Source organism: Argentina silus, assembly GCF_951799395.1.
Source record: "Argentina silus genome assembly, chromosome: 7".
In the NCBI taxonomy this organism is placed as follows: Eukaryota; Metazoa; Chordata; class Actinopteri; order Argentiniformes; family Argentinidae; genus Argentina; species Argentina silus.
Window position 1 is genome coordinate 7,105,287 of NC_139661.1, and position 24,957 is coordinate 7,130,243.

Below are 24,957 nucleotides of genomic sequence, written 5' to 3' on the forward strand. Positions count from 1 at the left end.
AGCTATCTGAATAGAGCTCTTAGCTGCTCCATTGCGTACCTCTCTTTATTTCTATCTACCATTCGTGACGACAGCAAAAAGTACCTGACATTTTCCCTCTCTGGTAATTAAAGCCCAGTCCACTGCACTTATACTGCGCAGAGAGAGAGCCAAGGTCCTCTAGCCAGCTACACTTAATTTACACCGACTTGGGCTCCTATTTGTATGCCAGTCCATAGTCCAAATGCAGTCCTGAAAAAAAAGGCCTTAAACACTATTACTTTTTGTTCAACTGGGCACTCAAGTGAAGAAGGCCTAATGGAATTAGGGAACGGTGTCATTGCATTAGTTTTATTTAATAATACAGAAGCACATTTTTTTACAAAAAGCCCTGCTTCATAGAGGTAGTGATCAGGCAGTTTATTATGTTGTACACTCACATGGATTAAAATTTGCTTACAGGATAAGTTGAAAAAAAGTGTTTACAACATGCTTGACCAGATGATAGGGAATGTGAGTGGCTGACAAACAGGTAGCAAATGCACTCAGCGTCAGATGAACACACAAACACGTAAAGCGTATACAGTATCACAATTCTTGACAGGATAAGTTGAAACAATGTTTACAACATACTTGACCAGATGCTAGCCTAGAATATGGCTAATTCCATTCTCTTTAATGATAGTTATAGGGAACGTCAGTGGCTTTGACAGGCAGGTAGCAAATACACTGTTGTATACAGACATTTCTTAACAATGATATTTGACAGATTTTGAAACACTGCACAAGACATAATCTCCATTAAAAACCAAATGGCAATGTCATTCTCTGTCAGAGACATGCAGCGGTGGTCACAAATGGTGCTATGATAACAGAATTTTCTCAGACATGAGACAATTCAGATATGAATAATTTCATTCCTCATGATGACATAGTTGAGCCTGGTTTCTCTGTCCTCTGCTAGGCTCTTATAATGTGGTGTGCTGATCAGTTTTGGGGCTCTCCGTCCTGTCCGGCGAAGCAGCTGGGGAAGATGCCGATGTTCCCAGCACAGTGTCCCTCTAGCCACTCCTCGTTAACTGGTGGTTTTTGAGAGAGAGAGAGAGAGAGAGAGAGAGAGAGAGAGAGAGAGAGAGAGAGAGAGAGAGAGAGGAAAAAAAAAGAAAGAAAGAAATAATGAAAGAGAGAGAAGTGAAGTGATGATTTATTCATTAACAAAGACAAATTAGCCAGACCAGTAGGCTATAGCAATATAATCAAGCCTGCACACTTAAAATGCACAACATTCCATAATTTCTGTTTCTACCTTCACCGAGAATGTCAATGGTGTCTCCCTCACTGAACTCCAAATCCTCGGGGCCCTCTGCTGCATAGTCATACATCGCCACCATCTGGTAGAGAATGGTCCTGTTGGCCAGGGGGTCCTCAGTCTGACACAGAGCACAGTGTTTTTTTGTGTGTGTTTTTTTACACAGTAACCCACATAACTCTCTCAAACAGACATCCAATAATAGATGAGCTCAATCTATCCATATAGTTTATGGTATAGGCGACTGTAGATTATTTACCTGACACCACAGTGTGGCTCTACCTGCCTCAGCCACCTCCGGCAGGTCCTGGAGCCCCACATCCACATCCAGAGGCCTCAGGACCTGGGAGCCATGCTGCCTGTGTCTGAGGGGGGAGGGGGGGGGGGAGGGGGAGGGGGAGGAGGGCACAACCACAGGGGGGAAGAGTGGGGATTTATTTTTAGTGGAGTAGCAGCACTTGTTAAAATCCAAGGTGACAGAAATGGGTTGTCAGGTCTGCAGTTACCTGAGGCGCAAGTGCGAGGCTGGCTGGCCCAATTTGTGTGCAATTCGTTCCTGTAGTTCATGGTATGGTGTGTCCAATGGGACACTCAGAGCCACGGTGTATCTGTAGTGTACCTTCACTATCACCGAGCCTGCTTCGTCTCCCTCTGCTGAACCAGGATCCTGGAAAAGAAACAAGGTTGGATGTGACACAGGAAACACTGTACAGTGTGTAGGTAGCACCCGAAACAGCTAGAAAAAGACATGGAAACAGTTGCTAATAGTTCTCTGATCTCAATGCAAAATGACAAGGAAACCCTCTGAAGAATGCACCCACTGTCAACTAAAATAGTAGTATTTCTGGATTGGCTGGACCTAAATGGAGAGAACTCTCCAGAATAGTCTCTCTGAAACCCTATTGCATACAGTAGTCAGTGACACAGGCGTGTCAGTAGAAAGTGGAGCAAACTTCAAGAGTCCATTAAATGTTGGCACCGGCATCAGAACAATTTACTGTAAGAACTTCTTCTTTTTTTTTTTCCCCTTACAAAAATAATTTAGGTCACTCTGACATGCTGAGCCATAAAGGCTAGTCTTAAATAGTCCAGTGCATATTTATATCTGACTAACTGACTACCACTTCCTCCCCTGGGCTTTGCAATGACTTAATCAGGCCAAATCAGCATTATTCCTTCACATGCAATACTGTGAACATGAGTCTTAATAACGCATTTTAGATTATACCCAACTCCATTATTGAACACTGACAAATGCTTCTGCTGAAACATTTGTTTACCTATCCTTGAATGAAATAAAAAAAAATAAAAAAAATAAAAATCTGCCTTAAATCTCTTTGAGTGTGGGCCAACTACATCATTTTGGAGTTCTATTACATTTCGGTCGACACACCTGTTCTAAGCCAAGGAGTTACACAAACATTCATAATACCCAATTCCATGTTGCAACTCAATGTACATACAACCAGCCAGATAAAGGAAGACAAATATATTTCATCAACATATTAAATGATTAATCTCACTGAAACTAATTTGTCATTGTCAGGAGCACCAACACACAGGCCAGGCCCTTAAAGGTACCTGTTCAGTGAGGCTCTCTGGCGTAAGTGAGTATTGGGGTGGCGTCATGGCTGGCTGGATGGCAGTGAAATAGGACGGTGGTCCCTCTGCAACTGGGAGTACTGCAGAGAAAATACAACAATAAACAGACTGAGTCACAAAGAAAATGTTTACATGACAATAAAAAAAAAAAACAGATGATATCCTGTTTCAAAGCATTTATTGGAATGACGATTTTATTAGGAGGACGCTCTGAATGTGTGCTGGCACCATCCCTTCCCTCCTCAGCCAGGGGGTTTTAGAGGAGGTGAGCCTACCTTGGGGAGGTGCTATACGGCTGGGATGGGTCTGTGGGCGAGTGGGCGGCCTCAGGCCCGGTGGGAGGGGGATCCCACTGGGGATACTCTGCGGAGGAACACAGCCATGGTAGTCAAGGAAACAAGCTATTCTCTGTACAATACATTTCATTACAGGAGTGAAGGATCCAAAGACACAAGAATAATCACGTCTATTCCCCTGGTGGTAACAATGTATCCTGTCATTTAATTCCAAGGGTATTGAACAACCTTGTCATTGTCCAGTTCATTCTAGAAGCTCTAAGCAGGTTGGAACTTGTTTCTCAGTTTTTTTCCATCTGCAACTTCTTCCCTGACACATCACTTTTATTATCCTAAGACCCAAGGGGCGCAATGCAAATAATGCACCGTTCAGCAAATCTAACCCTGATTAAAATGTGAAACTGCTCCTAAATATAGTCTGTTACCTTTATGAACGTAGGGTCAAGTATCATATGGGGGCAGATCATATAGAAACATAATTACATTCTTCATTTTGTTTTTGGTGACATCGACTGGTTCCAGCAGTGTCATCGGGACCAGACCTTTCTAAAGGAGGAAAGATACAGAAGAGAGACAGATGAGTGGCAAAGGGAGCGGTAAAAAATTTTTTTTTTAAATTAAAAAGAAGCAAATCAACTCAATACAAATCCAACAGGGGACATGAAGAGAAGAAGGAGAAGGTTCTTCTCACCTGTCCATCGTGTATGACCGTGGCCATACCATCTCGGTCCACATCACTGAAGATGAACACCCGTGCGTCACCTGGCACGGTCAGCTGACCAGGGCCCCGGGCCATATAGGGGCTTGTCACACGCATGTAGCGAGAGTCCCTGCCAAAGAGACCATGTCCCAAAAACTCACACTCACAAATAACATCCGAAAAGCACTACGCAATTGTGATGGATTCAGACATCAGGTCTGAGCGTTGTCAACCATGACGGAGTGAAAATGAGATTTTTTTCCCCGCTCCAAGATTCAATACAATTGAAAATCAGTGTAACTAACGCGACTTACTGGGCTTCGTTCACTTTTGGCTCATAGTATCCAGGTTTCTGTTAAAAGAGGACAGAGTCACAGTCAGGGGGAGATGGACAGGGTAATATTGTGTGTAATGTCAATGCTACAGTATCCAAACACCGATGAGCCTCACCTGCATCCGGAGAGGTTCAAAGCCACCAAAGTCATCATTGGGGATCAAAGAGGTAATAACCTGAAAGTACAGGAAAGAACTCTTCAGTTCATGTCCACCTGACAGTGTGTACACCAGGAGAGGCAGAAATCAGATGAAAGGCTTAATGTCATGCACGGAACGGAATTAGGAACGGTATCAAATACGTTCCTCATTCCACTCCATGCATTACAATGAGCACGTCCTCCAATTTCTACCTCCACCAGCCTCCCCTGGTGTGCACATACAGTATGCAGTCAGTCTGTCTACATTAGTGTGGTGCAGTGTTACTGCGCTGCTGTACCTTGGCTTTGCCCAGGAAGTCTCTCTCTTTGAGCTGCTCTATGTCCTGTTTCCTGGGGCGGAACACCTCTCCCTCAGGCACCAGAAGGGGGGCTAGAACCTCTCCCCTCTGGACAGGATGGAGGACAGAGAAACCAGCTCAGTCAGCAACACAGTCAACATGGAGGACAGGACACCAAGCGTTTACCAAAGTCATAATGTTGTTACAGAGAATCTAGTGATGATTTCTAGTGTTAAACTTACAGAGACACTGTCTAAGGCAACGTCCACGTGCCCCGCACGGCCCGCTCCCTTCTCCAGGGAGGCCGACACCAGAATGTCCCTGGCCTGGTCCCACTGGCCCATCCTACAGTGGACAGCTGCTGCATTATACAGGACCTGCCCAACAAGAGAGAAAGGGACACACCTCATCAAGTCTCTCCATATGCTCACACAGAGAAAAAAATACTCAGCAACTGCCAGCCTGAGTCATACTTTGATCGAAAACTCTTGACAAAACGTAATTCTAAACAGAAACACACACACAGGCCCCCAAACGTTGGGGGCTGTGATCCAAAAGTAATCCAGCTTTAAGAAATCAAGATGGCCAGCACTCACACAAAGTATAGTTATGTTCTAAAGTTTTCATCCATAACAAAAAGTCCCACAGGATGGGCTTCGGTCACAAAGCCTTCCTTTGTGATTAAAAGAATATACAACAATAGAAACAACCATGTGTGAGAGCTAATTATTTTGCTGTGTATTTTTTTTACAGACTAATTCACTTCTCTCCCCCTTTGAGATATTAAAAGAGAGACTTGAAGGGACTGTCTCTCTTTTCATCTGTTTTCTATCTCAAATATCTAGTTTATATTCTAACTGAATACATTTGTCTACAGCAAGCATTTCTTTGGTCAAAATTCATTCCTATGCATGTCCAGAGAGCATGCGGCACAACACAGGATTTCACAGGTGTTTGCCCTGGATGTGGCCCTGAGTCGATACTCAGGAGACAAACACAGGTGTAGAGAAGGTTACATATGCCAGGAATGTCTTATCTTCACAACAAGAGGTATTTCATGTTGCATAACCTCAGAAACCGTTTTTCTGAAAGAGGCTTTGTTAGAGGTACCTTCCCAAGAGTATCTGGCTTGTGAACTCCACTATGGGGGTGTTGACACAAATAGAGCTGGAGATAAACTCAGTCAGGGGAGGCTGGTGGAGGTACAAATCGGAGGACAGGCTCATTGTAATGCCTGGAACGGAATTAGGAATGGCTTTCCTCATTCTGTTCCATGCATTACAATCAGCCCATCCACTGATTTCTACCTCCACCAGCCTCCCCTGAACTCAGTAGTTCATCATCTCTAACACCATTGGATTTATTTGACATTTTGAATCTTGCTTTATTCAATTCTGGTGTATGGTGAGAGATATCAGACCATGGCTTCACTCTGACCTGCCAGCTGTAGAGTTTGAAGCGTAGGCCCAGCTGTCTGTAGTCAATGACCAGGTTTCCTCTCATGTGTTTCTGAGCCCAGATACAATCCGTCAGAGCCTCCTCCAGCCTGCAGCCGGGGAGAGAGAGAAAGTAGATGGGTGGAAGAGATAGCAGGGAGAGGAGGAAGGGGTTAGCTGTCTCATATCATCCAAACACATCAAGAATAGGTAGAACCACTTATCTTCCAAGGGTGAAACAGAATCCAGATGCACACAATTCCACCTGCCCAACCGCATTCAATGGAAGAGAAACGTAACATTGTTAGACAGAGAAGTAATTGTGTGGTCTCTTCTCATCTCTTACCTGTCGGCCAACATGTGCGCTCCGGCCCTCTGGAAAAAGCCAACGGCAAGTCTCTCATCCTTTGCTATGGTCCAGTCCAGAGCCTAGACACGACAAGGGGACACCACATATCGCTTAGGATATCTGTGACCCTCACACACACACGCATGCGCACACGCACACACACACACTCTGTTTTCTTTATTTCTTCCACTTTTTTTTATACTAACTACGCTTGGAGAGTGGAGATTTACCTTGATGGCGGGTTCCAGCTGGCCCAAGGTGAGGTGGGCAGCGGCAGTGATGAACAGTGTGCGTGAGGTGGGCTCTGTGATCTGGTCCAGTATAGAGAGAGCCCCCTGCCAGTCTCTGGCGTCCACTGCCTTCACCGCCTCATCCCACAACCGCAGTAACTCTGTGTACAACATGCTCCTGGGGTTGGATGACAGGTGAATTACATCCACAATGTCAATTTGACCTTACCTAACCTTACCTAACGTCAAGTCACAGTGCAATGAAGAATAGAACTTAATTACACTAAGAGTATACACAGAAAAGAAAAAAAGAGAAATTCACAGTGAAGAAGGGACATGGTTTATATTGTTATGAAAGAACAAGAACAACCTGTTTTTGCACACACAGAAAAGGCACTACAGGATTTAACATAACTTTACAGACACTTCACATGATAATCAACTATCAAACTGGAATGACTTCCTTAAGCACATCCAACACCTACCTTTAAATGATGTACACTTAAAATACACATGATTAGAAAAACTAAAAACACACTTGCACCCACACACCTGAAATAAGAGAATGAGAAGTTTGCTGTTTGATCGGAACACAGTAAGACTCCAGAATCAAAGGTCCCAGGTAGTCCTGCACACCTTCACAGCACCTCCAGCAGCTCCAACAGGGAAGTGAGGTGAGATGCTGGCTCAGGCTGCATGGGGTAAGGACAGAAGTAAGTCACCTCCCTGCTCGACAAGGAAGTCCTCCTCACATTCCCCAGGGAGGGGGAGAAGCAAACAGGGCAGGAAACTCCCCAAGAGACAGTGGACAATTGCACGTACGCCTACACAATAAATTTCAATGACAATGTTGTAATGCTGTAAGGCAGAGAGTAGAAGGTGGAGTAGCATACACACCCATTGACCGTCATGGCAAATGATGAGACATGACTAGGAAGTGTTCAAATAATTCCAGGCATTCATCCAGGTGATTTATTAACACCTAATATTACTACATTATATTAGGAGGAAGTAAAAAGGAAAATGATCTGAAAGATAGCCTGTGTTCCTCTTTGCCAAACAATTACACACGCCATCAGTACTTTTCTTAACATTTAGTTTTTGAGCTCTTTAGTGAGATGTGATTATTCGTCCAGATCTGACGCAATAAAATGTTATTGGGTTCCATGAAGTTATTGCAGGCGTAATCTTATTTGCAAACAAATCTGGCCCACACCATGTTTGGTATCTGCAAATAGCCAGCTGCTTTCTTTGAGGAGTCTTTCATCCTTGAATTGACGAGTGGGCCTATTGGCTTTCTAATGGATTTTTGTCACACCCAGTATCAACGATGTGTAAGATAAACTTACAACAAGGTTGATACCCGACAACGGTAACAAATTGGGCTATTGAAAAGGCAAACAAGTACGTAGGATTTACACACCGTATTGTAACCTAACGTATGTAGCATTACAATTAACTAGAGGTACAATGTTTGACGGCATCGTTGTCTTTTACGCGATATGAAACGAGATGGTTAAGTCAAAATTGGACATGCATTTGCATGGCATTCTAACTCATTTCAGAGCAAGTAATTTACCAAGGCGGCCAGAGAACCTCCCATACAAGTGGCGGCAGCAAAGTGCTTCTTTGCTGTAGAGACTGCCAGATAAAAGCGAGTCATGGGGAAGTTGCGCACTGCAAACGTTTCGCAGATTGTAATCAAGTTAGTTTCAAGTTAGTCAATCTATTTAGATCTGCGTTAAGTTATGCAGAGTGTTTAGTTATCAGTCTAAATAGACTCCATGAGGGTAACAACAAAGCCATACTAGTTTAACGATGTCATGTGATAAAAGGTTCATATGACACGCTATGGCCCTTTAAAATACAGTTTTGTATTGCTCAGGCTTTCATTTATTAACAGTTTCAAGATGACCAAACAGGGGATTGTTGTGATAACCTTTTTATTTCTACTCTACGTAGAGACACAGGGACTTCCAAGCAGGCATTTTCAGGTAACCTTTTCTCGCTCAGGGTTCACTATTTTTATATAATATTGTTGCCTTGTTGTTGATGAGTATTGTTGGTTTAGATGTAGGCTACAGTTCAGAGAAGCATTGCATTTGATTAATGCTAACAGTGTACTCTTTGAATGCATGTTTATCTATGCCAAGCATAACTCCTTTGTAGACATGCTTGTTGGGCTGGGGGATGCAGACGAGTCAGGGTTAGCATAGCAGTATAATTCCATTGTTTAGGACAGCAGACTGTTTACTAGATATTAATAATGATGCCTAGTAATAAAAAACACTTGCTCAGTAGTGGTGGTTACAAGGTCTTTGCTAATAATAGCCTCTGAGGCTCTTCTTTCTCTTATCATTTGCATTTTTATTTTGTGATCCCATTTTTTATGTTGTTATTATTTGGATGAAAAGAAACAATGTCACAATCAATAAGAAGACAGAGACGACAAAAACAAACCAAAGACAGAGACATAAACATACACACAAATATACTGTTATCATTGCATTTAATAGATCAAGCATCATGGAGACCACACTGATCCAAAGCCCCAGTTCACAGAGAAGTATTTCTCCCAAATACTGGACCACTTCAACTTCAACAGCATGGGGAATGGCACCTACAACCAGCGGTATCTAGTCACAGGTGAATATACATTACTGTTCACTTTTTACACTCTGTACTGTATGTCTTATTATGTCCGTATTAAATGAATGCCCTCATTTGACTGTCTTGATGGTCTGTGTCCTCCAAAGATCAGTACTGGAAGCAAGGCTATGGACCTATCTTCTTCTACACTGGCAATGAAGGGGACATCTGGGAGTTTGCCCTGAACTCTGGATTCATCACAGAGCTGGCCGCTCAGCAGAAAGCTCTCGTGATTTTTGCTGAACATGTAATATGACACGTCATGTGTGCCAACCTTGTGACCATGACAGAAGTTGTGAAGTTACTCAACAGTGTCACAGATGAATCAGGAAGTCACTAGAGTAGTGCTGATATCTGTAACATGATGAATACAGTTGCCTTGAATGTTTGTCTCATGTTACCTTACACTTTGGCCCACAGAGATACTATGGCAAATCCCTTCCCTTTGGTAAGGACTCCTTCAGCATCCCTGAGGTTGGGTTACTGACAGTGGAGCAGGCCCTTGCAGACTATGCTGTCATGATCACTGAGCTGAAACAACAGCTAGGGGCCTTAGCATGTCCTGTCATTGTCTTTGGAGGGAGGTAAGAGCTCCCAAATGTTATATCAAACTTATCTATGATTTCAGTATTTGTTTCAGTGGGTAGAAATATAAGGGAGATTTTATTCTTGGTAGCATAATAGAATAAAGTTTGACTTTTAATGAAAAACCTGTTTGAAAACGAATTCAATTCTTGAGCTGTGCTTTAGATAAAATCATAATTATTTGCTGGGGCAAATTAATTTTTTTACAAAGAAAGTATAATTACCATTTAATTCCCAATTTGAACCCTTCCAAATCATTATCGTAAGAGAGATAAGAGGCAAGGGTTCATACAACGGTTGTTCTCCCCTCCCCCCCCCCCTCTCTTTCAGTTATGGAGGAATGCTGTCAGTCTACATGAGGCTGAGATATCCCAACATCGTAGCAGGGGCTCTTGCCGCTAGTGCCCCTATCTTGTCCACTGCAGGGATGGGGGATTCTAGGCAGTTCTTCCAGGATGTGACGTCTGTACGTCCAGACAGGCTATGAACATTCTTACATTGACCGATTATACACAATGGCTGGAGTTAGTAAACACCTCGGCTGTTCCACTGTTCTATGTTGAAATGACCTTATGTATTTTGTGTTGTGCAGGATTTTGAGAACGATTCCCCAGAGTGTAGGGATGCTGTGAGAGGGGCCTTCCGGAAGCTGCAAGACTTGGCTCTAGAACAAGGTAACGTCTGCTCTGGTGCAATATAAGACTATCCTCACTATAAATAGGATCATCAATTCAAAGAATATTGTAAGCCATTTGAACAACTCTTAATACCTTAGAAAATGTAAAGCATGTGTGTTGGTAACCTATGAATATCATCACGATACATATAGATAATTTGTAGGGCTATAGTACCGATGCATGGTGTGGTCCTTCTTCATTACAGTAACAATGCATGGTGGTGGCCCTTGTATGTTTGTCCTCCTCCCTCAGACTATGGCCGTATCAAGTCAGAGTTTTCCCTGTGCAAGACTCCATCTTCTCAAAAGGACATCCACCAGCTGAATGGGCTCCTGCGTAATGCCTTCACCCTCATGGCCATGTTGGATTACCCCTACAGCACCCACTTCATGGGCAGCATGCCTGCCAACCCAGTCAAGGTAGGCCTACCTGCTGTTCACTAATACGAACACCTGTCCTGATGTTGGGTTGTTTTGTCATTCATCATGTTCTTCATTGTTGAACTAAGAACGTAACTCTATGCGTGTAGGTGGCCTGTGACACTATGCTAAGTGGAGCTGACTTGCTACAAGCCCTCAAAGACACTGCAGGTAAGATGGAAAGAGGTATCCATTGAGCTCTCTTTGACTACTTCAAGGATCCTAGAGTTCTACCACAAGGCGACTGTGTCCTGGTTATTCATGTCAATTGCCCACCAGAGGGCGCTCTTCTATATACTTTAGTATTTCCATATGAAATAGAAGAGTCAGTCTACCAGTACCTATAATGGTCTATCTTGTTTTTGCTGAATCACCCACAGGAATAGTGTACAACTCTACAGGGGTACTGACCTGCTTTGACCTCTACTCCCTGTATGTGGAGTGTGCTGACCCAACTGGCTGTGGACTGGGCTCTGACAGTCTGGCCTGGGACTACCAGGTACTGTGTGCATAACCAAACCATTACCATCTGCTCTACGTTCATCAAGTTGGGAAACCATCCAGTAGAGCTGGATAATGTAAAATGGATGGAATGTATATTCACTTATTGATGTCTTCTCTTCCAGGCCTGCACAGAGATTGAAATGTGCTACGAGAGCAACAATAAGACTGATATGTTCCCCCACATGCCTTTCACTGAGAAGCATAGGGAGCATTACTGCTCCAAGCGCTGGGGGGTGATCCCCCGTCCTGGCTGGCTCAAGACTCAGTTCTGGGGCGACGGTTAGCACCATCTCATTTTCAACATTTACTTTGCATTTAAAGTGTGCTTTGCCAATTCAAGCTCCATTTCCTTTTTTTTTGTATCCCTTTAGTTCCACACTGGTCTATTTAATTTTTCCATTGATGAAGAGTTCTAAATGATAATTTGTTCTTCTTGTCACCGTGTTCCCCTCTTCAGCTCTCTCCACAGCCAGCAACATCATTTTCTCCAATGGAGATCTGGATCCATGGGCCAATGGAGGGGTAAGCAAAAAAAAAAAGGGGTAATGCAAAAAATGTGTTTGAACTTGATTTGGACTATTGTTATATCACAGTATTGTTCATTTATCGCTGTCACTTTTAGTATCTATGTAGTTCGCTTTTTTGCTGCTTAGTTGTAAACTTTCTGTTTCGTAGATGAGAAAGTCCTTGAGCTCATCGCTGATTGCCATCAATATATCTGAGGGGGCTCACCATTTGGATTTGAGGTAAGAGGACTGTTGCTGGCACTTACCCCCAAACTACATTGTGCCCGTCATGTAAGTGGAACAATTGTGTCCCGTCGGGGTTGTGCTGGGGATGCTGCACCATGCCCTGAAGAGAATCATGCCCTCAGTCAAGCGGCAGACCAGAGAGGCTTTGGGCAGACTCGACTGGATAATTCTGTATGTGCCGCGTGGGGTAAGAATAGATTTGAATCCTAAACTTGCACTGCAAGCCACACGTGAGGCTGCACTGCTCACGTTGCCCGTGTAGCATAGACCACTGTGGGAGCAATCAGCCGTGGCTGACGGACGCTTCCATAACTGACATGCCAACATGCCCAATGTAGCATGGGGGTTTACATTTCATCCCCTCCACCTTGGAAACATTCTGCATGACATTATTTTCACTGTAATATTTCCTTTAGTTTGGCTTGATATGATGGATGCTCTCATTGCAACACACAGAGGGGTGGACGCCAATCTTACTGTGACATTTTCTTTCTCAGAGCGTCCAATGATGCAGATCCAGTATCAGTGATAAACGCCAGGAAGCTGGAGTCAGAGACCATCGCTCAGTGGGTGAAGATGGAGAGGGGAAGATCACAGTGGAAATCACTTTAAGATGGGTTTCAATGATGATTGACACAGTTGTAAAATGTAGTTCAATAAATTCTTTTTTTAATTTTCACATTTGTACAAAATTAAAGCAAATCTGTTTACAAAGTGTGTTTTATTGTAAACCAAGTGACAGTAACTACAGTTTGTATGTATATGATTTAGAATTTGTAGACCCAGAACCAGACATTGGTCCCTTTAGCCCCAGCCCTTGATTTAGCATGTTAGCTTGTCCATGACCAGACAGAGGTGTCCCTACTGTAGCTAGAAGGACAGAAATCAGTAAAGAGATATGGGTGTGCTACTGTAGGTCCTCCAGTCCCATTTCCAGATGAGGCTCTGAACACACAGGCTACCCCATATACCACCTACGCATTGCAATAGACACAGGCTCATAGTTTCACTGAAATGGCTCTGAACAACCAATATCATAAGTAAAATAAAAAACCACTCCGTATCTTTCCAGTTTGGTTTCACAGGGGGGGGGGGGTGATACATCTTACTGTATAGTATATATTATTCTACTCCATAGTGTGACAGGATTTGGATACTATTATAAACCATGTTAGTATCACAATGTTGACCTTGGAAGACTGTGAACTCAAAACCGTCTTCAATGTGGTATCAAAAGCTCCAATAATTTTTCATTTGATATTTTATAAAAATTGGCTTCAGGAAATGGCTTATTTCAACATTCATAACAAAACCAAAAGTCAATGTTTATGTTTTGATAATAATAAATCAGCATATCTTTGGTTTAGAAGTCATGCTGAGCAACATCTGAGCTTCAATAAAACAAATCGGAGATGACCAGCAATATTCTAACTGGTGAGAGTGGTGAGGGAGCCCTTGTTGTTGTGATTTGTATGCACACTCGGCATCATGTAAAGTATACCCAATGAACACCGAGGGACTAATGAAAAGCATCAACCCACCACTAATATGTAAAAATACACCTCTTTGCACAATTATTCACATCAACAATCCACATTTCAATAACAAAACCGTAATGCTTGAATGACATGTCAAAAATAGGCTTGACGGATAAAGAAGTGAGAGACAATAACATTTCATAATGTTGTCCAGGGCAACGTTGAAGGCACAAGTGATACAACAACAAAGGAGGGGAGAGCTGAACATTCAGAGATAAACAGATCACATGATGCACTTAGGATGGTGAGTTTGGTCTCAGTACAAACTCTTAAATTAAATACAATCACAAATATATTCATAAAATCAGGACATTCAGTTATTTACAGGAATGACAGTGAAGTCAGAGCTGCAGAACAGTTCTGCAGAATCCACATAATGAATAATTCAGTTCATCATATGCTACTGTGTACCAAGACACACTACAAATTCAGTAAAATGATATGAACTAAAATTAAACTTAATCTCTCAGGTCTAATTTGTCCAATTTAACATCACAAATATCAACTCAACCCTGCACTTGTTTGACACCACAACAACATTTTAAGGAAAAGAAAAGAAAAATAATACAGTAGCAGCTGATGTGAAATACAAAATCAAACGCAAGGAAAATTAAACAGTGCTTGCAGTCCCCATACGCAAAAGCTTCACAGTATGCAAGTTACTCAGACTATCCCATGGCAGATATAATGGAAAACCCTTTCAACCTCCATCTAAATCAATTCTGAAGAGTGACATACAGAGGCTTGAAAGTGAAACTGTCCAGGGAGCGACACTGGACGTTTCAGCATCATTTCCTGAACTCATGAGTGCCCAGGACGGGAGTGGGCATCCAGAGTTTTGGTTCTGCCAACACTAGCACCTCCACCTCCTCTCCGGCTGCTGTCTCTGATTAAGACACAGCTTGGATGTAAGTCACATTAATCTCATTCTTTAGTATGGTGGAATACATAGCTAAGTTAAGCCAAGGACACAGCTTGGCTGGGACACATGCTTTCCATTCTTTCTTCAGAGTAAACATGTTGCTTTTATCTGAGGAGAGGCTGCTCCATTACCAGCAAGGTAGAACAGACAAATCCAATAAATAGTGAAGCATCTCACCCTACCACTGCTATTTCTCCATGGCTGTTACAATCACTTGTTATCAAATTCTGGCTTTTAAAATAGGCATTTATCCAGAGTTGTCAGGATGGGAGAGGGTAACTAACCCCCGTCACTGAGATGTAGAAATGGAATAAAGAGACATCTTGGTGTTATCCAAGCCCTGAGGGGTGTGTGTGTGTGTGTGTGTGTGTGTGTGTGTGTGTGTGTGTGTGTGTGTGTGTGTGTGTGTGTGTGTCACTCGGCAGTGGGCCAGATGGGCAGGGGGTGGGCCTCTGTGTTGAACACATACTGGTCAAGGCTGATCAGTTCCGGGTCATCTGAGAAGAGCAGGTAGAAGTACTTGAGCGTCTCCCCGAGGAAGAAGCTCTCCATCTTGTCCCGGGGACTGGGGTTCTCTGGGTCACGGACGTTGTTGATGGAGGTGTAACCACCAGTGGAAACCTGAGCAGAGAGATAGAGACCACACATGGTATGGATCTGCACCCTCAGTGGAACACTCATTAAACTACCACACTCTTTCTCATACTGTATTCCTCCACTATTATGTTCCTCTTCCTCAAGCCACATATCTCAGTATTGAGAGTGGACTAGAGCTGGCTATGCCCCCTCACCTTGGTGTACTTGTTGAAGTTCTGCAGTATCTCCCAGCCCCAGTCTCTGTATTTCTGGTCCTTGGTGAACCTGTACAAGTAGAATAGGCTCTCTACTGTCTCAGGGCGAAGGAGGTTGTGTCTGTCGGCAGGCTGAGGGACAGAGACAGACAGACTTAAGAAATGATTCTTAATAAAAATGAATATCAAATAAAAATCCCTTTCCTCAGTGGTGTGAAAAATAAAACAAATAAAGACATTGCACGTGTATTGTGTAGTGTGTTACTTATGACCATGTCTTGCTGCAGTGAGGAGTGTGCACACCCCTACCCACCTTCACGTCCACGTCCCGGGTGCTGCCTTGGTGCATGTTGAAGTGGACTATCTCTGGGCTCAGGCCTGTCTCCATCTGGGCATACATCTGGTAGCAGGTCTCCATCAGCTGCTTGGCCAGGTCCATGTGATCAGCAGGCAGGCCGTGATGGGCCCCCAGGGCCAGGGTCCCAGGCAGGAAACACACCAGGTGATCCTGAAAACATACAACCAGAGAAACAGCATGTCACAGAATGGGAATGGATCTGCAAGCAGAAGACAGGGAGCCAATTATAGTAATAGATCCATATAGATAGATCTGCTATATCAAGAATATTTAGATGAAGTTCCTTTGATCTCGATAAGACAGTAGTGGGTTCACATGCGTCTGGTGTGTATACTGACCATTTTGGGGCTGAATTGGCCATGAGACAGCTCTCCTACGAAGGTAAGGTTTTTAGGAGTGGACTTCTTCAACAGGTTCTTCTTCACCCCCTCCAGGGCCTGCATGTAATCCTCAAGCAACCTGATGTGTACAAACTCAGTCAATGCCTTTTGAACAATACATCCATCTCAATGAAACAAGATACTGGGTTGTCTGAAGGGAAAGCTAAGTAAATGAAGAAAATGCACAATATCGAGAAGGAAGCTGAATCAAGCTAGCATAGTTCTCTAGTATTTGTATGAGTGTCACATAGAATCCAGTGTCATTGCTGGGTCAGGCTTGAACCGAGGCAACATGAAAAAAAATGTTAAAACAGAAATTTTTTAAAAATTAAAAAAAATTAAAAAAGAAAGAAAAGAAAAGAAAGTCCTCAAGCTGTGCATGGATCTAAGAGAGCTGCTGGAGCTAAAGATAAATGTTTCATAAAGCGGCTCTGAAGACCTAGTTGTGCATGTAGTTAAGCAAATATCACCAGAAGGAGTCATGAATATTTCAGGCTTCCACCCAGTCTGATACTCTGTGGGCTGCTACTACACAGGGGCTTGTCCAGCATAGCAGGTACCAGAGGCTCTGTGCAGTCTAAGCTGTGTGGGGTATGTCAGGGGAGGAATAGCTATGAGCAGATCAAGCACTGGGACTGTCAAATGTGACAGCCTGCTACAGAGTCCTGACGGCTCTGCTGCCTGCATTGCACTGGTACAGTACTTAGTGGAGAACCTGACAGACAACTCAAGCTCCAGTGGCTAGTCCTGACTGGGAGAATTAGTGTCAGTGCAGTCATACATGACAGCTCAAAGAAGACCAGGCAGGGAAATTGCCAAGATATGAGAGAAACCAGACTGACTCTGTCTCCTTCTTGCCGCCCTGGATCCACTGTTTGAGCAGATATTCGTAGTAGCTGTCTGCCCGTGCGCCCATTGTGTACACTCCCAGATGGGTGAACTGCCCGCTGTTGGTGTTGATGAACATGGGCACTAGGCCGTCCTGCTTGCCGTCCAGCTTGTGCACCTGCTTCATGACCTGACCAACAGCATCCTGTGTGAACCAGAGGGAGTGGTGATGGGGGAATTGAGGCAAGTTACATGCTGTCAGAAGTGTTGGAGTGCTTTCACGTTCACAAGGACATTACTTTCAAGTGTTAGTATGAATTATTGATTGAGTCTGTCTAAGGGGGTCACCTGATAGCGAGGGTCCTGAGTGAGGCGACTCAGCTCCCGAAACTCCAGCTGGATGCTGGTGACCTCAGCCACCGTGCTATCTAACGTCCAGCGAGGAGGGTGGGCTGAACCCTTCCCAATGTTCACGTCAGAGTAGGGGATCTTGGACGGGGTGTTGAAGGCTGGCATTAACCTCAAACCTATATCTTTCTGCAAGGCAATGAAAATAACCAAAACAATTGTCCATCAGAAGTGTATTTCCTCACTAAACCCCAGAAGAGAAACAACTGATTTGATGAATGAACCCATATGACCAGTAAACAGCGCATGAAAGAGGCTTTGAGAGCCATAAGGAGTGGAGGAGGAGGAAGTGCCAGAGGCCCTGCAGCAACAGCCAGCTCTCTGTCTGTCTGACTCACAGCCTTGTCCAGGAACAGAGTGTCTCCAGTCAGATGGTAAGTGCTCAGCAAGCCGCCCAGGATACGGATGGTGCTCTCAAACAGGTTCACGTCCACATTCTTATTGAAGGAGAGCTCTGTGGCCACCCAGATTTTAGCCTCCTCAAACTCTGTCCAAAAAGAGTCCCAAAGTCTACTTTAAGGATCTAGTTCCATGCAAAACTTCTGATGCAGAAGGTATCATTTCAATGTTGCATAAGAACGTGAATGTGATTACCTTCTTTCAGGTTGAGGATCCACATGGTGTCCAGAGCATCGATCAGGGTCAAGCCTAGCCCAAACCACTCTCCATTGGATTTGGAGATGGGCCTCAGCTCATCATGGCCCCAGGCAAAGTCCTTATAGCCCTTCCATGCATGTCTGAAAGCATCCCTTACTGCCTGAAGCCTGTCAACGTCTGAAACACACATACATGCCAAGATTATAAACTGCCATCCAAGTCCATTGCAGACTGATCCAGAATGAATGAACTGATCCAGAATTAATTGTTCTATTTCAGGCCATAAACTCTTCAACTCAAAGCTAAAATTTGCCCTGTTCTGAAATTTAAAATATTTTATAAGATGCTCGTTATGTGATTTATACAGAACTGTTTGTTTATGGCCATGGGGGTGGGGGGTATATGAACAGAGGAACTTATGAAGGAGAAGAGGCACAGACCTAGCTCCTTCTGCTCCACCAGGGAGATATCCTTGTTCTCTCTTTCCTTGGCAGTGTCGTCAGTGGCTTGATCAGCCTCAATCACGGCCCCACGCCAGCTGAACAGACACACAGGAAAATTAGGAGGAAGTACAGATGACAAGTCATTTGGGGGGGGGGGGGGGGGGTATCATCAACCATAAAATTCCACTAATATTTCCAAACCTATACAATACAGACTAATGCAAGTCTTACCTAACAGGTGATTTCAGACTGGCTCCCTTTTCATCAATGGCTTTCTTCATTTCTGGTCCCTGATTCTCCTCAACCTGGGTATTTGACTCATTTCCTTTCTTTTGCAGTCGATTCTGCAGGCCAGGGGGTCCACGCTTGTGGGATGCCTTCTTCTGCTTCTGATGGAGACAGTAAAATGACAGCGGTGCATTAAAGACAGTCACATAACATATTTTCACAGCCATAGGCTCTCTTTAGGAGCAGAGTGGGGGAGAGGAATAGGGTTGCAAATGGGCAGAAAGTTTCCTGTTCATTTTTGGAAAGTTTCCGGTAATTTCCTCCTTTTACAAAAGCACATCGGGGCACATAATGTTGTGTTATCAATTGGTGGAAATGACATGAAATCGATTGTTTGAAGAATCACAGGTCGTTATAGCAAGTTTTAGGGGAAACACTGCCATCTCCAACTCTAAGCCTGCATTCAAACCATAGGTGAGCAAGGGAGGGAGAGAAAAAAAATGTGCATCCCTAGAGATGAATTTCCGAACCTGTGTGGGTGGCTGTGGCATTACTGGCTTGTCCTGCTTGTCCTGCTTGTTCAGTTCAGTGAGTGTCTCTGTTTCAAGGCTATGGCTCCTTGCTTTGTGTTTCTCCTCCTTCACAACCCCCTCAGTAAGGCCTGGACATGCAAAGGGATGAATGTTCAGTCTCTGGTGCTTTAGGATGACCATTGGTCATCACCATGATGACATTTTGTTTACTTCTTACCTCCAAAGTGTTCTGTGACACTCGGGTACATAGACATTCCACAGACTAACACGAGAGCCAAAGTGAAGAGGATAAGACTGCGCTGCAATCTGGATAACTGCTTCCATTTCTGAGGAGGTTATAGAAAAGGGAATACATGGGAAAGAGGCATTTCCTAAATGAGAGTTAAACACTGTAAGGAAATTTGATCAATGATAATCAAACAGGTCTGTCTAGTTACCATATAGGAACAATCAATAAGGGGCCTAAGCGACACCTCTTACACTGCTATGTGCCACTTGAATAGTGGACAGGAAGGCTATTTTTAACCACTCCCACTTTCAGGTCACCACACCTTTGGGGTCTCTTGTATAACGTGTGTCTCTCAAACATGTAGTGGTATTTGAGCTGTCTTTCATTACCTGGTATACTCTGTACCATACAATACTATTTTGCTTGGACAATAAACTTGTTACTTGATTAAATGCTTTTGGAACTACAAGACATCTTATTTCATAAGGGTGAAATTCCTACAACACAAACATCCAGTGAATTGACAGCCATTGTATGTCTCTCAGGATAGCCCTTTTCACAGAAACAGAAAATACAGATGAAACACTGCAAACCCTACAGTCTCCTGAGATACTCTAGTATCTCTCCTCATTAACAACATGTAATGCCACATCTTACAGCCTAAGACTGCAGAGACTGAAAATGCTAAGTGTTAATACTATTTGTATTTAATACATTAACAACATCATTATGTAATGCCACATCCTACAATGTAACAGTGTAATTTGTCAAATCCATCTGAAGTGAAAAACTAAGCTGTCACATTTCTACAAATTGACAGTGTCTGTGCTTGTCACCTGTCTATGATATGACAACTGTGAAAGGTCTGGAAGTATATTTTTTCGAGGTTGGCACATCATTAAAATATAACGTTATTGCAATACATTAAACATTCAGTGAAAGAGTGCAGCCGAACTCGTCAAACCTGTTTGTGATCACATTAAATAAAACTGACTGCCCTCATTCAACACTCACTCACCCTCCAGCAGGATTGCCTTCGCCACTGTTTGCTGTTGTTATAACTGCCGCTTTCATGTCCAGTCAGGGTTAAGGATATGAAGTCCTTTCTTGATGGTGGTTGCATGTCTCCAGCTCACCCCACAGGGAAGTCATAGACACGATGCTGGAGGAGCAGAGCGTGTTGCATGAGAAATAGCAGACGTAGCACTGATGAGGCTACTTCACTTACAAATGGCAGAGATGTGCTTCATCTCATCCAACCAAAAGCTTGAGGTCGAGATCCAACCAAAAGCTTTAGGTGAGGTTGTGAGGACCACGATATAGCCTAAACGTGACGGTGTGGTAAATGATGGATGCTATAGCATGTTTAATGAATTATAATACGGTCACTGACACTCCAAAAAGGCTGAATTCGCAGTCTCGACTTGTTTGGAGGGAGAAATTAAGTCCTCCACCCAAATTTAAATGCATGTCCCATCTTGAACAACCTGTTCGTAATGATTGCCTATTGCTATCTATCCTACATCCTATTCGATAGCCTAACAATGAGCTATAATGGCTATAATTACTTTATTTTATTCCACCAGCAGGCTTTGATCTTCAGAGGACAGCGCAACAGCTGATCTGGAAAACACAGATATCTGATATCACAGAAATGTAAAGAATGCAATTCTTTGCATATAGGTCTAAAACCTAATACGTAGATACAAGTCACTGTACTTTACCTTATAGCATACGATGTACCGTTTCTCGCACGTCGGACTTCACGATTCCCAAAACCGTCCTTGGGCTTGAGCGAGGCTTCACCGATTCATAGAACGACTATAGACCGAGGCATTACATGGGGCCTACTTTCTCACGAGTCATAATCGTTTAACAATTAACGAAAAATATGCCTAAAGGGCAATATTCAGATGTTGATTTCAAAGTAGGCTACTGCATGCGTACCTTTCGTGGGGAAGACTTCTCGCGTGTAGCAATGTGACAGCCGCCCGCGTTCACCAGAAAAGTAAGTACAAAGCACAAGCGTAGGGATATCAACAATGTAACATTTGTTGATCGATACACCGTAAGGAACCCTCAACTAACGGAAACATTTGTTATGATAAGGCTACGATGTTTAGGAAACCTTACCTTTTATAAAAAATAAATTAAAAAAAATGTTTTAAATCAAACCAATCTCATCCTTAACACGCCAAATGAGTATTTCATGTTAGGTTTTAAATGTAGGTTTTCAGTGAAAAACAATCGCTTCCAGTTCTCCAGTCTTAGCGTTGGGTGCTGCTGGCTGGTGCCCTATATTTAGTGCAAGAGGACAACAAATGGTGTGAAAGACGGAGCCTGCTGTAGGAAATTGCGATACAGATAGTCAATGAGACGCAATGCGAAGTGGTTGGTAGTGGAAAAGGTTGCAAGATGTTTCGATAGATAGATTTGCTGGGTAGTTGAAAGAAAGTGAGATAGGTTGGTTGATTGGATTGATGAATGATGAGAGAGATGAGAGAGGATGGATAGATGAGAGAGGGGAGATATAGAAATATCAAAACATTTAAGAGGTTAATCAGTATAGGTTATACCGAGTGAAGCAGTAGTGACTGGTGAAAGGATGATGGCCAAGTAGTTGAAATGTTAGATAGAAAAAGTTATCAACATCAAAAGTCATAGCAACGCGAGTTAGACCTCTCAGCACAAGTTGGATTAATGTGAATAGCTTACAAGTTGTAGGAGGAGTAGCAGGTGGAAGAATTTGAATAATAATAATAATAATAATAATAATAATAATAATAATAATAATAATAATAATAATAATAATAACAACAATAACAATATGAATATGTATGTCGAAGAACAATAGTTGGACTTGCTGATGCAAGCCCACCTAATAATAATTATGTCGAAGAACAATAGTTGGACTTGCTGAAGCAAGCCCACCTAATACTAAGAAGAAGTATGAGCAATAACAATAGTTGGACTTGCTGAAGCAAGCCCACTAATAAATACTTCTGTGTTCATTCTACAGGTACATTTTCTATGCATTTTAGTGTCTGGTAGCCTGGAAAGTTGCCTTATAGTTCAATAATTATATGACTACAAAATCTGTCTTATTTAAAGACTAGCCTGTGGCTCAAATCTTCTAGGGCAACCATTTGTGACATGAATAAATACATTTCAGATGATGTTATTTTGTCCCTTCATTTATTCAATAATTTCTGTTCAGCAACCAGAAATGATATCTTGGTCAGATTACAAAACACATAAGAGATAATGAATGATTGGTTCTAGGAATAAAACATGTGACTTCAAAAGCGCTTCATCAGGACAATGGCCAGCATATAAATTAAGAAAATTGCAACAACATTCCCAGCACTGCAGTACCATGTTCAAAGCCTGCTGCATGCAATCCAGTATCAATTCAAAGAAAACAATCTGCAGCAACCACCACATAAAATGTTCAATCCTCAAGTATTTACAGTGGAGTGTACAGAGGGAGTAATCATTCATCTTAACCTTGGCAAATCTTACAGAAATGCAATCAATACAGAAAAAAGGCTTCTCAATCTGAGGTGCTTAGGCCCTGAGAAAAGCCTAATCTAGCTCAGGATGTAAATGATATGTCGCCACACTGAATATTGTATATGATCATCACAGAGGAATACAAAGATGCCCCTGGCATGGATATCATACATGGTGCAATGAGGTAAAATTACAAGACGGAAAGACACAGAACCCACAGCACACTTCCCTCCTCATGTTTGTTCCTCTGTGATCAGCTATCTGTATAGTGTACATCACCTATGACAAATATTTTACAGTACTACATTGTTCCTCTGTATCAAAGACTGTTAAGTGATCTAACGCGTAGCTCGTTCAATTAAGCTTTAGTTGAAGCTAGAACCATTGACTGATATAGATATATCAACAGATACTGATAAAAAATATCAATATTTCACAAATACTAAGATGGTTATAATCTAACAAGTGTCACATGAATGTACAGTATATACAATATCATCACCAGAGATACTAGAAGAATGTATGTATTGTCATGGTCCTTTATTATATTGTTCTTCATGGTATTTGACTTAGATAATAAGATAGATAAATATTGATATGTTTGTTGCTGGGGATGTGTAGCACCCTGAGCAAGGATATGCAAAGGCAATGAAGTGGAGTAAGCACATACTGCAGAATAGACATTAGCTATGTCTCCAATTTGGGACACATTGTTAAGTAAATGAGTGAAGGTTGCAATAAAACACATGGTGCTCTTGGTCAAGAGCATGGTGTACCTGAATAAAAATGTGAATGTCTGTATGAAACCTGTGTCATTTTAAACCAAACACATAAATACGTACCTGTTTATATCATAGGGATCAGTGTAAACAAAACACAAAGATACTTAAACTCAAGAATTTCAGGCTCAAAATACCCCTGGTCTCTGGAAACGGACAGACTAAATAGTTTATGTTTCTGACTGGAGAGAGAACACACTCTTTATCCTGTTGGTGCTTCTGCTTTGTCTTGGCAATAAACAAGTACATCATGTGAGGAGAGCTGCCTTTCTCTGTCTCTCTCCAGCGTCTCTGAGTCATGTTCCTATTGGCTGGTGTGTCTCTGCTCTGGGCAGTCCTGAGAGAGAGAGAGAGAGAGCTTGTCTCTCCTCCTAGCTGAAGCACACAGGCCCAACAGTGAATCCAAACTCCTGTGTGAGGTCACTGCTGCCGAACACTGCCAGATCTCTGAGGGGAAGCATATCTAGGTCCTCACTCTCAAACTGGAACACAGTCTCTCTGATTCCTGAATCCAGCTCCTCAGAGGGCTGTGAAGAATAAAACAAAACAAAAGAATATAGTGAGCATGGCTGACTCTTGGCTCATCATTTATCATCATCATCATCATCATTATCATCATCATCGGCATCATTATAGATTCAGTATAACTTGGTCCAGTGTGTCAGTTGTCTGTATGTTGGTTGTCCATGTATGATGTGTCACTGTAGCCCTCAGCTAATTGCCCTAAGGGACTACATACAATTGTATCGTATCATATAGGAACATACCACACAGTCTTGTAACGTCCCCAGGTAACTCTGTCTCCGTGTGTCTGCCAGGAATTTCACCTCTCTCTCCCTCTGCCCCTGTCTGCTCCCTGGTTTGCAAGAGAAGGTGATGTTCTGGGTGGTGAACCTGCTGTTCAACCTCAGGAACCTCATCTGCACCACATCCCTTCCTGGATACTCAAACTGGGAGTGGCAATCAAAAGTTGGTATAACACACTGTGAGATGCAAGTATGGACATGTATGTATGTTGTTTGTTGTCTGTTGTACCTTACTAACATTTGAAACTGTAATATATATATATATATATATATATATGTGTGTACAACAATCAGGGACATGACAGCAGTACAGTTTGGATCTGACGCTCACCTGAAAGCCCTTTT

At 42.8% G+C, this 24,957-nt stretch overlaps 3 protein-coding genes across 5 annotated transcripts; 1 reads left to right on the top strand and 2 right to left on the bottom strand.

The window, feature by feature from the left end:
• Positions 1-316: 316 nt before the first annotated feature.
• Positions 317-7,363, bottom strand: noxa1 (NADPH oxidase activator 1). Its single transcript, XM_083674206.1, has 16 exons — positions 7,226-7,363; positions 6,674-6,851; positions 6,441-6,523; positions 6,096-6,204; positions 4,901-5,035; positions 4,659-4,766; positions 4,337-4,396; positions 4,201-4,238; positions 3,878-4,016; positions 3,670-3,732; positions 3,166-3,253; positions 2,870-2,970; positions 1,795-1,955; positions 1,548-1,653; positions 1,286-1,409; positions 317-1,058 (listed from the first exon to the last, which is right to left on the bottom strand). Exons 2-16 carry the CDS (start codon positions 6,845-6,847, stop codon positions 967-969), a joined length of 1,581 nt encoding a protein of 526 aa, XP_083530332.1. The 5' UTR covers positions 6,848-6,851; positions 7,226-7,363; the 3' UTR covers positions 317-966.
• A 1,008-nt stretch (positions 7,364-8,371) lies between these two features.
• On the top strand, positions 8,372-15,092 carry dpp7 (dipeptidyl-peptidase 7). Its single transcript, XM_083673814.1, has 13 exons — positions 8,372-8,667; positions 9,190-9,319; positions 9,430-9,569; positions 9,743-9,906; positions 10,238-10,373; positions 10,500-10,581; positions 10,837-11,003; positions 11,114-11,174; positions 11,384-11,502; positions 11,630-11,786; positions 11,965-12,029; positions 12,183-12,253; positions 12,757-15,092. Exons 1-13 carry the CDS (start codon positions 8,515-8,517, stop codon positions 12,869-12,871), a joined length of 1,560 nt encoding a protein of 519 aa, XP_083529940.1. The 5' UTR covers positions 8,372-8,514; the 3' UTR covers positions 12,872-15,092.
• On the bottom strand, positions 13,331-21,799 carry man1b1b (mannosidase, alpha, class 1B, member 1b). 3 transcript variants are annotated; one of them, XM_083673812.1, is made up of 16 exons: positions 21,462-21,799; positions 21,239-21,335; positions 21,083-21,137; positions 20,533-20,676; positions 19,503-19,611; positions 19,283-19,413; positions 18,756-18,913; positions 18,522-18,619; positions 18,079-18,258; positions 17,823-17,971; positions 17,425-17,613; positions 17,091-17,281; positions 16,207-16,327; positions 15,824-16,018; positions 15,511-15,642; positions 13,331-15,340 (listed from the first exon to the last, which is right to left on the bottom strand). In XM_083673812.1, the coding sequence occupies exons 4-16, from the start codon at positions 20,635-20,637 to the stop codon at positions 15,134-15,136; spliced, it is 1,965 nt and encodes a 654-aa protein (XP_083529938.1). In that variant the 5' UTR covers positions 20,638-20,676; positions 21,083-21,137; positions 21,239-21,335; positions 21,462-21,799; the 3' UTR covers positions 13,331-15,133. The 3 variants fall into 3 exon arrangements, with proteins under 3 accessions (XP_083529938.1, XP_083529939.1, XP_083529937.1); XM_083673813.1 differs by having other exon boundaries at positions 21,083-21,132; positions 21,239-21,799; XM_083673811.1 differs by having other exon boundaries at positions 21,239-21,799.
• Between the last annotated feature and the right edge of the window lie 3,158 nt (positions 21,800-24,957).